Below are 14,697 nucleotides of genomic sequence, written 5' to 3' on the forward strand. Positions count from 1 at the left end.
ACAGGGCTGGCCAAGCGTCTTGTGTGACAACCAGGTGCCAAGTGTTCCTGTGTTTCATTTATTGTTAATCAAACCTGCAAATGAGGTTTCGCTTCGGTTCTCCTCCAGCCTAAGCCTATTGTGCATCCTCCTGCCCTAACTTGCATTTGTAATTACAGGCAAGGATTGGTCGAGCATCCTTTTGTGTTTCAGAGGCCTCGGCAGGCTTGCTAGCTTGCAGTCATCCTGTCAGTGCCGGCTTTCTGGTGTCTTGGGTTGTATCAAATGCTCTTATACTTTCTAGGCTGCAGCAGTGGGGTGTCTGCCAGTACCTGGCCCTGTTAAGCAGCTTCAGTGTTGCTTTTTCTGTGCATTGAGTTGGGAAGGGCTGTAGGGTAGGAGCAGATGGAGGGAGCTGTGTGGGGGGCTGCCCAGCTTCAGGGTGCTCTAGGTTAACCCTGCTTTCACCTAATTAAAAAAAACGCCAGTCAACATAGTAATTGTCTCCCTTGCTGCTGCGCTGCAGAAAGCTGATAGCGAAGCAGGGCTCACAGCGGGTGCTGACACCAACCCTTTCCCCCCACGCCGCCCTCCCCCAGCCGCCATCCCCTGCCCTGCCTTGGGCTGTAGCTGCGATGTCCCTAGGCTGTGCTGAGGGCACAAGAAGTTCTGGTTGTGGCCAGGGCTCTTGGTGTCACTTTCATTCGATGGGTACCAAAACTCTGTGGGTGGAAGTTCCCGTGTGAAGCTTGTGTCCTTTCCCAGTGCGGCAGCGGACTCTTGGAGTCAAGGCTGGGGGGGCTCCCCTGCCAGCTCAGCTCCCGAGCCTGCAAAAGGGCTAAAAACCAGCATTGATGGAAGAGGACTCTGCTACAGTCAGGGAAAGGCTGTACTTGCAGAATAGCAACCTGTATTAAATTTCTCGGCTGTTTCCCACCTTTGGACATGGGGCACTGCACCTGCACCTGGCTTGGGAGTGGGTAAAAGATCCCTCAAATTGCAGGATGCTGCCAAAGAGCATTGTGGCATTTGTAGGGCTGTGTCTGCAAAGCGCTGCCAAGGGCTCAGCCGTGTGGAGGATGGGGGAAGTGGAGGAGGATGGTGTTTAGCTGTAATACCTTGGAGAAGCAAACATGACATGGACAAATCGGGTAACTTGAGTGGATAAATTAGTGTAATCTAAAATCTCGCTATCCAGTGTGGAGGGAAAGGCTGGTGCCTTGGTGATGATGAGGAGGGTGGGCTGCTGCATCGCTGGAGGTTGGTGCTATGCTCAGTGGGTTGGAGGGGCTGGTGTGGGCAGGGTCTGTGAGATGCCAGCTCTGATCAGCTCCTTCCCTGCAGACCCTTGGGGCTGCCCTGGCCTGGAGGGGTCCTGCCCTCACCGCCTGCCAAGCTCCTTCCCTGCTGCCTTTCCAAACCCAGGGGTGTCTGCAATAGCCAACCCTGCCCCTTTGAAGTGAGATGTTTGCAGAGGGAGAGGAAAAGCTTGTTCAGCCCCTGACAAAGCTGTCTTTGCTTCCAGCCATCCTTTGTGAGGTCTGCCAGTGCCTGCTGAGGCGATGCCGCGCTGCCCGGTGCCCGCGCCTGGCCCCAAGACCACGAGGAAGCTGCTGTGGTGCATCTCCATGAGTTGCACATTGAGATACCTGGTGTTTTGGTGCATTTGTTTTGGTTTTTTTTGGGTTTGTTTTTTTTTAGAATGCAAAGGAAATGTGCCATCCCCAAGACCTCATAGCATGCTTGATGTACTTGCGAGTTTAACTTCCCACTAGCAATGTCGGGAATGGAGGCCAAAGAGACTCTTAAATGGGAGCTGGGTGCAAGAGGGGACAGAAATCAGAAGCTGGTACCTCTGGACTCTGTGTATGGTCACAGGGAGTTGCTTGGGTAAGGGCAGGGTAGCCCATGCCAGGATCACTGCAGCTTTGGGTGAGCACAGGGATGTCCCTCTCTGTCTGAGACTGAAAGCCCAGGGCAGGGAGATGCCACAGGGACTGGTACTGCCTTGGTGCAGGAGGTGGCCAATGTTTGCTTTTAGTGGTCATACTTCCAAGCCATCCCACCCTCCCCATTTGCAGGCTGAGCATCCCCTTGGGCTGTGAGTCTTGCCCTGCCATTCCCCCGGGATTTGGTTGTGCAGGAGGGTGCCAGCGTGCTCCTGGCTTTCCCAGAGCCCACCCTTGCTCTGTGGTGGGAAAGCACTGAGCTGCTCTCTGGCTCTCACTCTGCCTTGTTCTTGCCTACCCAGGTCCTGTTTGCAGGCTGTGGCAGGGGCTGGAGCAGTCTCTGGGCACTGTGTGGCCATGCCAGCCCCTCCATGGATGGGGTCCCAGAGCTGCTGTGTCTAAACCCTGCTACTGAACCCAAAGCGAGTGTGCCCACCTGTTAGAAATGAATTCCCCTCCTCATTTGCCAAGTGCTGCCTCCTTATCCCAAGGAGTTTGTGCAGTAGGGCAGGCTGGGGCAGTGCGGGCCGAGCTGGGCATGGGGGGGTGTGTGCATCCCACATGGGGCTGAGAGGGCTACTTGCCCCGGGGGGTGCTGGCCTCCCGTTCCCAGTGTGTTTATCTTTTCCAAGGTAGCCAAATGTCTGACTCTAACTTGTTTGCAGAGCTTGACTTCTGGGTGCAGGCAGGCTGGAATTGATTAGTGGTTCCCCCCCCCCCCCCCCCCTCCCTGCCCTGTTGCTCTTATCGATGACCAAGTGGTCAGATCCCTCAGTAAACACACAACTCTCTTTAAGCTCCTCACATACAGCAGCAGTTGAAGTTTCTTAAAGGTGTTTCTGTGGGGGACTGGGATGGAGGGAGGGGGTGTTCGCAGTTCTCTGATGTGCCCCCACGTGTGCTTGTCCCTCTCCAGGGCTGTGAGGAGGGGCGATATGGAAGAACTTCAGCTTGGAAGTCCCCAAGCAATTGCAGGGCCACCATGCAGATGAGGGCTGGTGACTCGGAGCAGGAGAAGGCAGCGATGGCTGCCTCCTGCCTGTGGTGGGACAGGCAGGACACCATGTGCCCTGTGCTGCTGGGAGGCTGTGGGCAGCCAGGCTCAGTGCCCAGTGCCGCATCCCCACAGCCTGCTCACGGGCAACCTGTATCGCTGAACTTGCATTGGGTTTTTCCCCAGCTTGTATAAACCCAACAAACCCTGGTGGGGTGGGAGTCTGAGGGCCACAAGGTCCCAATCCCTCGTGGTCGGTGATGTCCTCGTCCCCCTGCGGTAGATCCTGAACCCTGGTTACAGCTTAGGGCTGCGGACGCTTTTATCCCTTGCTGAGCTTGCTCACTTAATAGCCTTGTTTCTGCTTATCTAGGATTAATATGTAACTTAATAGTAGTGTTAGGCACAGTTCTGTGAGTGTGGTGCTTGTGGTAAAGGGAGGTGCAAATCTGGTATCTGGTGCCAGGGCACTTTATTCCCCCCTTCCCATGATAAGGTTTAGGGTTTTCTTATGCCTGATGCCAAGGCGGCAGTGCTGTTAGTAAATGTTTGCCACGGCCGGGCAGGAGGTACAAGTCAGCAGAGGGAGGGAGAGGAGGGTGATCCTGGGGGGAGGCCATGGGGCATGGTGCTTCCCTGCCCTGCTGTCCCCAGAGAGGGGTTTGGTGTGTCCTGAGCCCTGGGGTCTGGTCCTGAAGTGCATGGCAGAGGTCTGTGTTATGGGGTGGTAGAGAGAAGGGTTTTTACATTTTCCCCTATTCAAGGCATCCCAAACAGACTCTCATGCCATTGCTTTTCTGCTGACACACAGGAAGGCATCAGGCAGGCTGTGGTTTGATGTGTAGCCTCTTAGTTAAGTGCTAAATCAGTTCATAGATAGAGGGGTGAATTATTTCCAATGACGTCATTCCCTACTCTGATAATGGAATTAGTTAATTTATTTACAGCAGCTGTATTACTAGTTTGCTTGTCAGGCGGAAGAAAACCATATAAAAAATGTTAGGTATTCCAAGGCTACATAGCTCACAACAAAGCTAATAAATGTCTTGGGACATCGGAGTTCTTACAAAATCCCATAGGTAATGGTCTGTGTGTTGGAACTTCAAAGTTGCATCCTCTCTCTGATAGCTTTTTTGTTCTATAAAAACACAGCAGCTGTACTGACTGTTTGCAGTGCAGTCTTTAATTATTGCAGACAAGAACAACTCTGTAATCTTACTGTGGAAGCCAAGCTGCTGTGGATCTTAATGGCACTGTATGGTGAAAGTACCCTTGGCAGGGAGCTCGAAGCTGCTGCCTTTTAAAATCTCGGACAACAATAATCCCACGTGATTGAAGAATTTCAGCTTGGAGAACTTTTTAGGAGTTGAAAGGGCTGATGGGCTCTCCCGCAGATGAGCCAGGCTGATGCACACCATGGAGGTGGGGCTGTGGCAGTGCTCCTTCTCTGGCTGCTGAAACGGCTGGTTTCCCAGGACCTGGCAATGTATGGAGAAGAAACCACAACAGGGACAGTCTTGGGGTATTGCTACAGAGGGATCTCTCCTTAGATGCAGTCTCTGTGGTGCAAATTGTGCTTGCTGCAAAGCAGCCTTTATACTTTCAGGGCTGAAGCATTTGCGGGATACTTTATTTTCGCTAGCAGGTACTGACTGCAGTAGTGCACTGTGTGCTTCTGCTGGGTCTGGGCTCTTTAGCCCCAGTGAGGATCTGAAATGCCTGACGTCAGGTCAGACGAGAGCCTGTGGCTTCTGGTGGTGGATGTTGCCCTGCTGATCGGAGTAGTCATCCCGTGATGTGGTGCTTGGGGACTACCAGAGTAAATGCTTTGGTATGGGCTGAGGGTTGCACTCTGCAACCTGCCTTCCCCCCACTGTGGGGTGGTTCGTGGTGTGTCCCCGTTGGTGTGCCCCCCCTGCTGAGGGGGGAGACACGAAGCAGCCAGTGGCTTGGCATAGGCAAGCCCACCACGGGGACAAGAATCTCTGCCTTGGGTTTCGCCATTCTGATGGCAAGAAGTGGGTCCCCTGGGATGTGTGTATCACGAGCGAGCTAGGCAGGGAGCAGGACTTTCCCATGGTAGGTTTTTTTTCGGAGACAAAGAAGATGTAAATAGGAGCTGGACCATGCTTTAGCCATAAATGGCAGTGGAAGATGTGCTGTGGGTCTTGCTGAATTGAGCGAAGAACGAATGCTGTCCTGGATGCTGTAACCACAAATCCTGTGCCTGCATTTAAGCATGACAATTGGAAGGGCGTATTGTTTCATACATGTTAGCTGGGATGGTCCAGACTGGTATAAGGGGCAAACCACTGACCAGAAGCAACATCTCAGACGCCCCTTTGGAACTGCTCAGTTGCAGCAAACATGAGGCTGTACATGTGATAAGCCTTTTTGTTCGGCCATGCTGAACTTGTAAAACATGCTTGAAAAATCAGGTCTTTGTCTGTTTTTTGGGGGGAATAACCTAAACAACAGTCCTGTTCTCTTTTCCTTCATCAAAGTCAGGGTGTTAAAGCTTCAGACAGTGCAGTTTGTACTGTGTGAACTGAGTCAGTAAATCCATGACTCTAAGTTGTTTTTATCTTGACAATTTTATACTCTCCAATGGGTATAGTTAATCTCCTAATTTGGAAGACTAACAAATCAGTGATTTCAAAATCTGTTTAAATGGTGTGTGATGTATATAGAAATTTTAAATTCAAATCCAACCTGTCTTCTATTCTCTGCTGTGGTCTGGCTGTATTCTAGATTGCTTCAACTGGTGAAGGACAGCCCCAATGAAAACTCCCTATTGAATGTATTTCCTGAGCAGTACCAACCCACATGTCCCTTTTTTTCATGCATAGCCTAAGGCTGCTTGTTTGATGAGTAGGATGCTCAGGTTGGTGGTGGGGGTTGCCTGCAGCAGAGGATTTCCTTTCTGTCCTGCAGCCGTGCTGATTCCCATGACCCTGGAGATGAGGGGTTGTCCTGAGCAGCCCACATCCTTCCCTGCCCTCCTGCTTCAGGGGCAGCGCTGGGGAGTGTCTGCCTGTTCTTCCTCTCCCTTGCTTGCCCAAGCATTCGCTTAGTTCTTATTTATTTATTTATTTTTATTTTTTTTTAAACCAAAGCTTTCCCTCTGCTTCCTTATCCTGATCCTACATGAACATTGGGCTCAGGCATCAGGATTCCTGCTGCTTCGAGATGGTGTCTGGGATGCAGGAATTTCCACCACTTTGTCTGCTAATGAACCTAAGGAACAAATGCTGAACTGTAAATGTTTGCTGTCGGTAGCCAGCAGCAGCCTGCCGGTGCTGCCAGCCAGAGAGGTTAGCAACCATTTCACTGTGACTGCTGAAGAGCCTTTTATTGCGCATTTAACTGTGCGGTGCCCACAAGTGCCCAGTGAGTGCTGTGCTTTTATGCTCTGTGTGCAGAGAAGTCTGCTGGCAGCTGATGCTCTTTTTCTCCTTGGAAGGGTTTGTGCTGACCCTGGTGAAGGGAGGTGAGATTGGGAGGGCAGGCTGGCTGTAGATGGGCAGAGCTGCCCATCGCCGGGAAGGAGGAGGGATGGAAAATAAACAGGAGATGCAGACATGTGCAATTGCATCTCCTGAGCTGCAATTAAAGTAGGAGAGTCTGAATCTTGCTAGGAAGGGTAATATTTAACTTGGGCAAATGCTTGTTATGCTCTGTGTTCCAGCCTGCACAGGTCGCTACGCCCTTCCTCACAAAGAGGAATTGCAGCAGAGCTCAGGAGTTGAGCTGCTCTGGGGATTTGCAAAGCCCTGTGTGATCTTACAGCCATCCTTGGCGTTACTGCCCTGGTGCACAGGCAAGCTGTGTCCTCTGGTTTCCCCATCCACAGCATCGTCTGTGTGGAGCCGGGTACCACAGGCGCTGGGCTGCTTGCTGCCCTGGTGTGTGTGACTGCGCCTGGATGACCTGGGGCTCAATCCCACCGCCAGCCCTGGCTGCTGCTGGGGTGCAGGGCTCCTTCTGTGGGTGCTTTGGTGCTGCAAATGCTCTGTGAGTTCCCTTGGCCTTCTGAGTTTTCCCATGTGTGCAGAGCATGTCGTGCTTCTCTTGCTGGGTGTCCTAAAATCGTCGCAGTGTTCTTCACAGTGAGTTGCACAAACACCTTAGCTCAGCCAGCTGTGGGATTGCAACTGAAAGTTGCCATCTTAAATGTGTACATTAAAAATTTAGGGACTATTAAAATAATCTGAATTTTCTTCCCCCTTGCTGAAGCCTCCCCAGGGTCATTTTTCTCCAAGACAGTTCAGATGCAAATTCCCCATATTCAGGTTTTGGTTGAGCATCACTGCAGTCTCCCATCTTCCCCGCTTGCTCCAAGCACGTGCAGGCTGCAAACTTGGCAGTTTTGGGGAGGGGTGGTTTGTAATTACCAGCTCAGTGCTGCTGCTGCACTGTTAATTCTTAGACCACTTGACATATCAGATTATTCCTTCCTGTGCTATTTATAGGCAAAGGGCTAAGTAACAGTGGTGGCATTAATACTAAATTCCCTAAAACTAATAGGAACCTCTTACTTAATTGTTCTGGCATTCTCTGTCTGGGGAATATGGTGCCACTGGAAGGCTAATAGAGACAGAGGTCTCATGGTCTATTAGTGATGGGATGCTGCTATGTTTCCTAGTTAGGTTGTTTACAAGTTCAGACTATCGTAACTGTCTATCTGTTCCTTGGAGGCTTAGTTTGATTAAACCCGTTTGTATTGCTAATGCTAATGGAGCTGAATTGATGCTGGGATCTGCTGGGAGAGCTTAACAAAAGGCTTAACGTAGACATGACCCTGCTGGTTTCTCTGTCTCTGGGCCCCACGGGAGGTGTTTGCAGTGGGCAGGATCTCCCAGCCCTGGCAGGGTGCTGGGGTTGACCTGAGCACCCATCCCTGCTGCCTGCAGGACCTTCACCGGAGTCTCTGTTGCATCTCACATGTGCAGGCATCATGAGAGCTCTGCTGGGTGCTTCGTACCTGCTCCAAATGTTGGGCAAAGCGGTTTGTTCAGCAGCAGTTTCCCTGGTTGTGTGTTGCTTTATGACTGTGTTGGTTGAGATGTGTGCTCCTGGGGCAGGGCAGGGGGTGGATGGGGTCCAGCTGCTCCAGAGCCTCGGGTGCCGGCAGGAGAAGGCTGCACGTTGCAGTGAGACCGTGATAAACTCGCAGACAACCCCTCTGTTCTTCTGTAGTGCTGATGGACTAATGAATTGGGAAAAATGCTGAATGTGACAGAAAGCCCTAAATCTAAAAGCAGAGGAAGACCTGCTCCTTCCTCAGGAAAGCCTGGCCGCCATGCCGGGTGCTGATACTGCTGTGGGCGTGCAGGGCTGCCGTGAACCGCCTTGGCCCCTCTTCCTGACCCCAGCCCTGGCGGCTGTCTCTCCCAGCATGGGGCTTGGAGTACCGTGCCATCCCTCATGTCAGGGGATGCTGGAGGAAGGTCCTTTCCGCAGGCGGCGGAAGCGTGTTGGAGTCAGGAGGAAGATGTCAGATCTGTCCCCTTCCTTTGTCGGTAGCTGGTGTGGATCATGCTCAGACCTCTTCTGAATCAACTCCCGAACAGCAAATTACCCTGCTGCCTCTTCTAGTACATATCATCATGGTGATATTAATTTTCCATGAGAGAGTCAGCTGTTTCTTGATTAGAAGTGCTCCGAAAATACCAACAGAGAAATGATTACAGGAAGCCTTCAGTGCTTATTTATATAATTGGACTTTACCTCCCTGGTTGAAGATGTTGCATCCATTCCTGGCTTGGACGAGCACTTGCCCTCTCTGTTGCTTGTGAGCAGGGAGGTTGGGGTGCAGCATCCCCAGGGGTGCGCTGGCCCTGGGGTGCAGCCGTGTGCCTCTGCTCCAGCTGGTGGCAAGCTATAGGTCTGATACCGTGGTTTCCATGTGTTTAAATCCCAGTGGGGTTGACTTGTCTTTAAACAAACTAACAAAAATAATCTTAAGGCAGTCATTTGGGCAAACGGATTCTTAATTTTTTGCTTGTTCTGTGTGGGTAATGAGGGTTTGCTGGAAATTTGTAGGAAAACAGGCATCTCCCCATCCCTCCCCACCCCCTGCCCCTGATAGCAGCTCAAATCCCTCTCCTGTTCTTGTCCTGCTGCTCTGTGCCTGTTATCACTCCATGTATGTGGTCTGAAGTGCTGCATGCTCAAATGGAATAAAGGCAGAAGGCTAATGTAATTTTTGAGATCATTCTATGTGATTAGATTAGCAATATCTTGCAACATGGAGAATTGCTTTATGGCTGAACCCCGGTTCAGGCTGAGCGCATTGCGAGTGTGCGTATGCACGTTCCTCCCCTGGCAGAGGGCAGCGGCAGGGACGCTCAGCATCTCCTTCCTCTGCTGGTGGTGGTTCTGGCACTATGGCTCTGGGAAATGCTGTCTCTCGGGTACAGGGGCCCTTGGCTCTCTAGGGTCAGCCAGGTGGAGCTCAATAAATTTAACACGTGGCCAGTTTGCTCATCAAAAGCGAAGTAAACTGAGGAGTGAGGTTTGAGTTTGGTACAGCGATTCCCAAATGTTGGTCCAGAACCAGCCCTTGCCACGGCAGCCCCATGGAGCTAATTTAAGCACCATGTGGGTATGGGGAGTGAAATGTTTTCAATAATGTGTTTTAAATCCGATTTTCTAACTGGAATGAATTGCATGTTCTGGATAAGCATGGGGTTTGTGAAGCTTATCTCATGGTGGTGGGTCATTTTGGGGGTAGGAGAAGGGGTTCTCGTCCCTGGGCTGGGGTCGGTATGGTTGGGGGGGGTTTTTAGTTCTGGGTGTGTGGCATGTTGATGGCCCAGTTCATCTGTGACCAGGTATCTCCTTAATCCTCTGAGTAAAGGGGTTAATATGTGAAAAGGCAACTGCTGCCTTAAACAAAGCTGGTGTTGTTTGTGCTTGCGCTCCTCTGGGATGGTGGCTGCAGTGACAGTCTGTTCAGGATTCCCACTGCAGCTCCGTGCGAGTCTGACCCGGCAAGCTGTGTCATGTGGCTGTGGCGAGGCCCTGCTCCATCTGCCCGCTGAGGGAGCGGGGAACAAACGGCGCTTTCACTGCGCCCGACAAACCTCCCGCAAATTAAGCGGGGATTGGATGCTGATTTGTCTCTCCTGCTCTTTCATGCTTCGCCAAACCTGGTTCTGCTTTATGCAGTGCGTAGAAGGCATAATGAAGTAGAAAGCGAAATTACTTGTTCAGCATCAGTGAGTTATGCCTTGCCCCTGACTCAAACTCTATTGGTTTTGGTGCTGGAAGGTGCAAGCTTGCTGCCCCCACTTCCCTTATCAGCAGCCTGATCCTGATAAACATCTCAACTCGAGTGGCTTCAGCTACCCTTTGCTCCATGCAAAGAGGAGAGGAGCTGTGCCCTGGCTCTTGATTAGCCTTTTGGGTTTTTGGAAAGGGAGCTGGGCAGTCTCTAACCCTCGCTATTTGCTGATGGCCGAGGTGAGGCTGTGCAGTGCCACTCTCCCTTATGAGTCCATGCTCTGCTGTGCTTGCTTGGCTTTGGAGGATGCTGTTCACGTTGCTGGATGCGTTGGTTTGTGCTGCTTCCTGGTAGAGCCTTGCGGTGCTTCTGCCTGCAGCTTGGGGTGGATGCTGTCATTGGGGCAAGATGTTATGAACACGTCCTTAGGAGCTGTATGCCCCAAGCATCAACCCTTAGTATGTCGCCTTTGCAGTTGAGACAGAGCTGGGATGTGGGCTGGTGAGCTGAAGGAGAAGTTGCCCAACTTTCCCATCTTGCTGTGGTTATCAGGGAGACCTGTCCTCTGCCGGGCCAGAATGTGCAGGTTGGTTTAGAGCTGCCCTCTGCATCCTGCCCTAGATCATAAGGCCATGCCAGCCTGATTGCGTCGCTCGCTTATTCACCCCTAACCCCTGAATAGCCCCCACTAATCCTGAATAGCCCGTTTCCGCTAACATATTTTTTTCCTCAGGGACTCCCATTTCTGTAAGTCCTGGTTGGCAGCTGCCTGGCGAAGCTGGAACTGTGATGGGGAGGGATGCTGCGGCTGGACCACTGGTGCTGGGACGTGGTGTGGTTTCATGCTGAGCTCTGAGTAGGAGATGCGTGCAAGCATATGAAGGTTTTGGGCTGGGTGTGAGGCTTTGCATGGGGAATTTCAGCTACATTTGTTTTTGGCCTGTGGTGCCACATCAAAATGCCAGCTTTTCCTTGAGCCTTATCCCCCTGGGGATCTGTTAGAGCGAATTCCCTGTCTTTCTGAGCAGGAGCAGCCCTTGCTGCCTCTCATTGTCATTGCAACAGGAGTATCTTGCCAAGAAACTGCACCAGAGCACACGTTTATTTTGTAGCTGTCACTAACCGACCAGGCGGTTGCTCTGGGTTGCAGAGCTGGCCCTGAAGAGGCGGGTGAGCAAAGAGGGTTTGGGTGCAGCTTTGGCTGAGGCAGCTCCCGCTTGTTGCTGCTGTAACTGCTGGCTTAATGTGCCATTGCTGGCTGCACCACAAAGGGTACATGTATGGGAAGGGAGGGGCTGGAAACAGGCATTTAAAATTGCATTTCAAGCCATTTGGTTGCCAAGCACGTGATGCAGCTGACCCCCATCTTGCTGAAAATCTGATGATTTCCCATGGCTTGGAGACAGGCTGGGCACAGGCAGCCCCAGGCATGGCATTGGGAGCTCTGGGCATGGTGTGGGGCTCCATTGCACTTTCAAATATTTACTTAGTTGGCTGAAAACGAAATATGGTTGGGATTGGGAAATGTATCTGGGCAGCCTTTCTGGAGGCTGACTTGATCTGTGAGTGTAAAAGGGGAAAGCAGGGCAGGGAGACCGGTGGGGGGCAGGGGGGGAACACCCTTGCTTTCCAATAGCAGTGCCGCCTCCGGGGTGCCCTATCTAATTTGTGCTCCTGGTCACTGCAGCGATGACTGTACCTTCCTGGCACTGGCAGCCGCTGGTTTCGGGCTATTACAGCTTGTGATACGCTGCTGTAGAAAACAAACTGTTATGGATGTTATCTGGTGACATTTCATCAGTTACTGCCCCCCTCTATGCAGGGTCTCTGTTGTTTCCTTGGCCTGGTGCCCTCTTCATCCTTCCTGGAGTGTCTTTTGACCTGTTTTTTTTAATTACTAGTGCAGAATTGGCCTTCTAGATCTCCCCTCCTCCATATTTTCAAATAAAGGTTCCCCCCCCCCCTTCATTCTTAAGCTTAAAACTTTGCTGCAGTGTGGCTGTCAGTGGCTGGCACTGCGATGCAGAGAGGGGTGCTGTGGCATGCAGGGTGGCCGTCCTGCCGTCCCCACGGGTGGCCGTCCTGCAGGCACTGCTGGCGGCGCAGGGCTGTGCCTGCTGCTTTTTGCTTTGGGGCTCGTCCCTGCCAGTGCCAGGTGTCAGCTTAAACCAAAACCTAAGCAGGCTCAGCCTGAGCAGTGCCAGGGCATGGGGTCAGCGGGAAAGGGGTGGGGAAGAAACGTGGCTGGGGGGGGCTGGCCCTGAGGACCCAGGGGGCTTGTGCTGCAAAATGCTGCCTGCTCTGGGATGTACAGATTGCCGGTGGGCTCAGAGACTGGCAGTGGGATGTTTTTTGTGGTGCCCACTGAGGTACCTCTGCCAAGCAAGTGTCAACCTTTGGTGCTGCAGTCTAGGAACAAATGCCCTTCTCCAGGTATGCAGCTTAGTTTCCTGTTACAGTGATATTTCCTAATTAAACCTCCCTACTTAAGCAGCAAAAGGTACTGTTGTTTAAGCTGCAATGCTGCATTACAGTCTGCATTGTCAGGTCTAGCTGGGTGCGCTCCCCCCTTATTAACAAGCCAGATTTCCAAATGTGCCTTACACCTCTGCTTCCTGACTGTGTGCCCTTCCCAGCTCCTGTCGGGCAACTGAGGCATGTGTGACCCAGGGATCCTCCTGGCAGGAGGGAGCTGAAACCAAGCAGAAGGCTGGGAATGGTTCCAAAAGACTCCTATTTCTCTTTCCTACAAAAGCTGGTGCTCATGGAAATATTCCTTTTTTTTTTTTTTTTTTCTCCCTTGCAGTGAACACCTACCTCTTCATGATGCAAGCCCAAGGCATCATGATTCGTGAAAACATGCGAACAATAGGAGCTCAGGTGTACGAGCAGGTGGTCCGCAGTGCCTATGCCAAGAGGAACAGCAGTGTGAACGACTCAGGTATTTCTTGAATAATTGTCATTTTGATCAAAGGTTCCATTTCCATTGGAAATTGAGTTGACCTGAACCACTCTCGCTTGAAGGAATTAATTTATGCTGGTAAATGCAGGGTGGGAACATTGATTAATTGGCTTCTTTCTACTTTTTATATATATAAATAATATTATATATAACATAAAATACGTTATTATATATAGAATTACTGTGTATATATGTACACTATATATATCAAAATTATATTCTTTTTTTATATATATAAAAACCTCAAATGCTTCAAACTTGTATAAGGGGTGAAAATCTTGAAAGGTCTCAAATGATGGGATGTTGAGCCAAAACCCTTTTTGCTTTCCAGGAATTCAACTTCTTAGCTTCAACCAGTGTGAGAGTAAATACTTTCAAATTCAGTGCAAGGATCAGGTTTCATATTTAAAAAAAATGACTTCCCAGGCACATGTGTGCACAGAGCCCTGGCTCTGTGCACGTGGAAGAGCCTGTGCTCATAAGCTTCACTCTTCCCATGCAAGGATGAACTGAGATGACTTGGCTGGAGATCTGCCACAAATAATATATTGAACTTTGGGCAGAACGCAGGGAGCAGAGTCACAGGCTCCCACTCCCAGGCTGTTCATCATCCGTAATATAAAGCTGATAACAGGGTTACAAGTTTTGGTGTAAATATGGTACAGCGAAGCATAAATGCACATGGCTGTGTGTGAGCCAGGATGAGGCGCATTGCCTTTGGGCTGGTGTAACACCGAGCATGTACCTTCCCTCTTGACATGTCACTGGTGCCTCACGCTGGTGTGGTTGGCCATGGGCTGCAGCGGTGCTGGGGAGCTCCGCTCAGCTCCCCTGCGAGGGTTCATCAGCGGGGGCTGATAGTTTTACAAGGCAAGATTATTTCCTTATTAATAAAAAATACAAGCTGTGTCCTTGCCTCCCAGCCCGCTGAGGAGCGGGTGGTGCGGCCACCAGTTTGGCTATACTCTGACCGGGAATGGGCATGGGAAGGGAATTAGCAACTTGCACAAGAGATTGATGCCCCAGGTAACCTCCTCTCCCCACCAAAGCTGGCTAGGGCTGCCAGCCCAGGCTATTTTTAAGACTGGAAACATCGAGTAAAGCAGATGCAGGGTGAGGAAGTAGATGATCCCCCGAGAGGAATGGATCTGCTGCTGCTTGCGGCGATGCAAGCCTCTGTCCCACTGCAATCCTTGCTCCCGGGGCTCTGAGCCCTCTGGAAATCTGCTGTGTGCTCCTGCAGGAGACAAGGGAAATGGTTATCACTTTAGCGTCGGCAATACTGGTAGTGCTGCTACCAAAATAACTGGCTTTGCTCGGGCCTCAGGTCCATCCCAGCTCCGCAGGCATGGGTTGATACCCCTCCTGCCCCAAGACCTCTGGCCGCAAGGGCGGTTTTAACATATACAAGTGCTGTGCACCGTCCTTGGGCGACCTTCTCTGGCAGGCAGGTCAAAGCAGATGCATGACGGATGGCAGTGACATCTGGAAGGCGTGTGGCGCTGTGGCTGCAAGGATTATATTAACACTGGGATCAGCATCTTCCCTCCTCGACTCTGTTTTTGGGCATCTTGGTGGGATCTGG

General features: G+C 51.3%; 1 protein-coding gene across 2 annotated transcripts in view; it reads left to right on the plus strand.

Moving 5' to 3' along the window:
• The window catches only part of B4GALT5 (beta-1,4-galactosyltransferase 5), a 39,760-nt gene that overhangs the window by 12,790 nt on the left and 12,273 nt on the right, over positions 1-14,697 (plus strand). For both annotated transcript variants that reach the window (XM_052788087.1, XM_052788097.1), the window contains exon 2: positions 12,957-13,091. In XM_052788087.1, coding sequence (XP_052644047.1) covers positions 12,957-13,091 — 135 coding nt within the window. The remainder of the gene's footprint in view (positions 1-12,956; positions 13,092-14,697) is intronic.

This window comes from Harpia harpyja, chromosome 1, assembly GCF_026419915.1.
Source record: "Harpia harpyja isolate bHarHar1 chromosome 1, bHarHar1 primary haplotype, whole genome shotgun sequence".
Classification (NCBI taxonomy): domain Eukaryota; kingdom Metazoa; phylum Chordata; class Aves; order Accipitriformes; family Accipitridae; genus Harpia; species Harpia harpyja.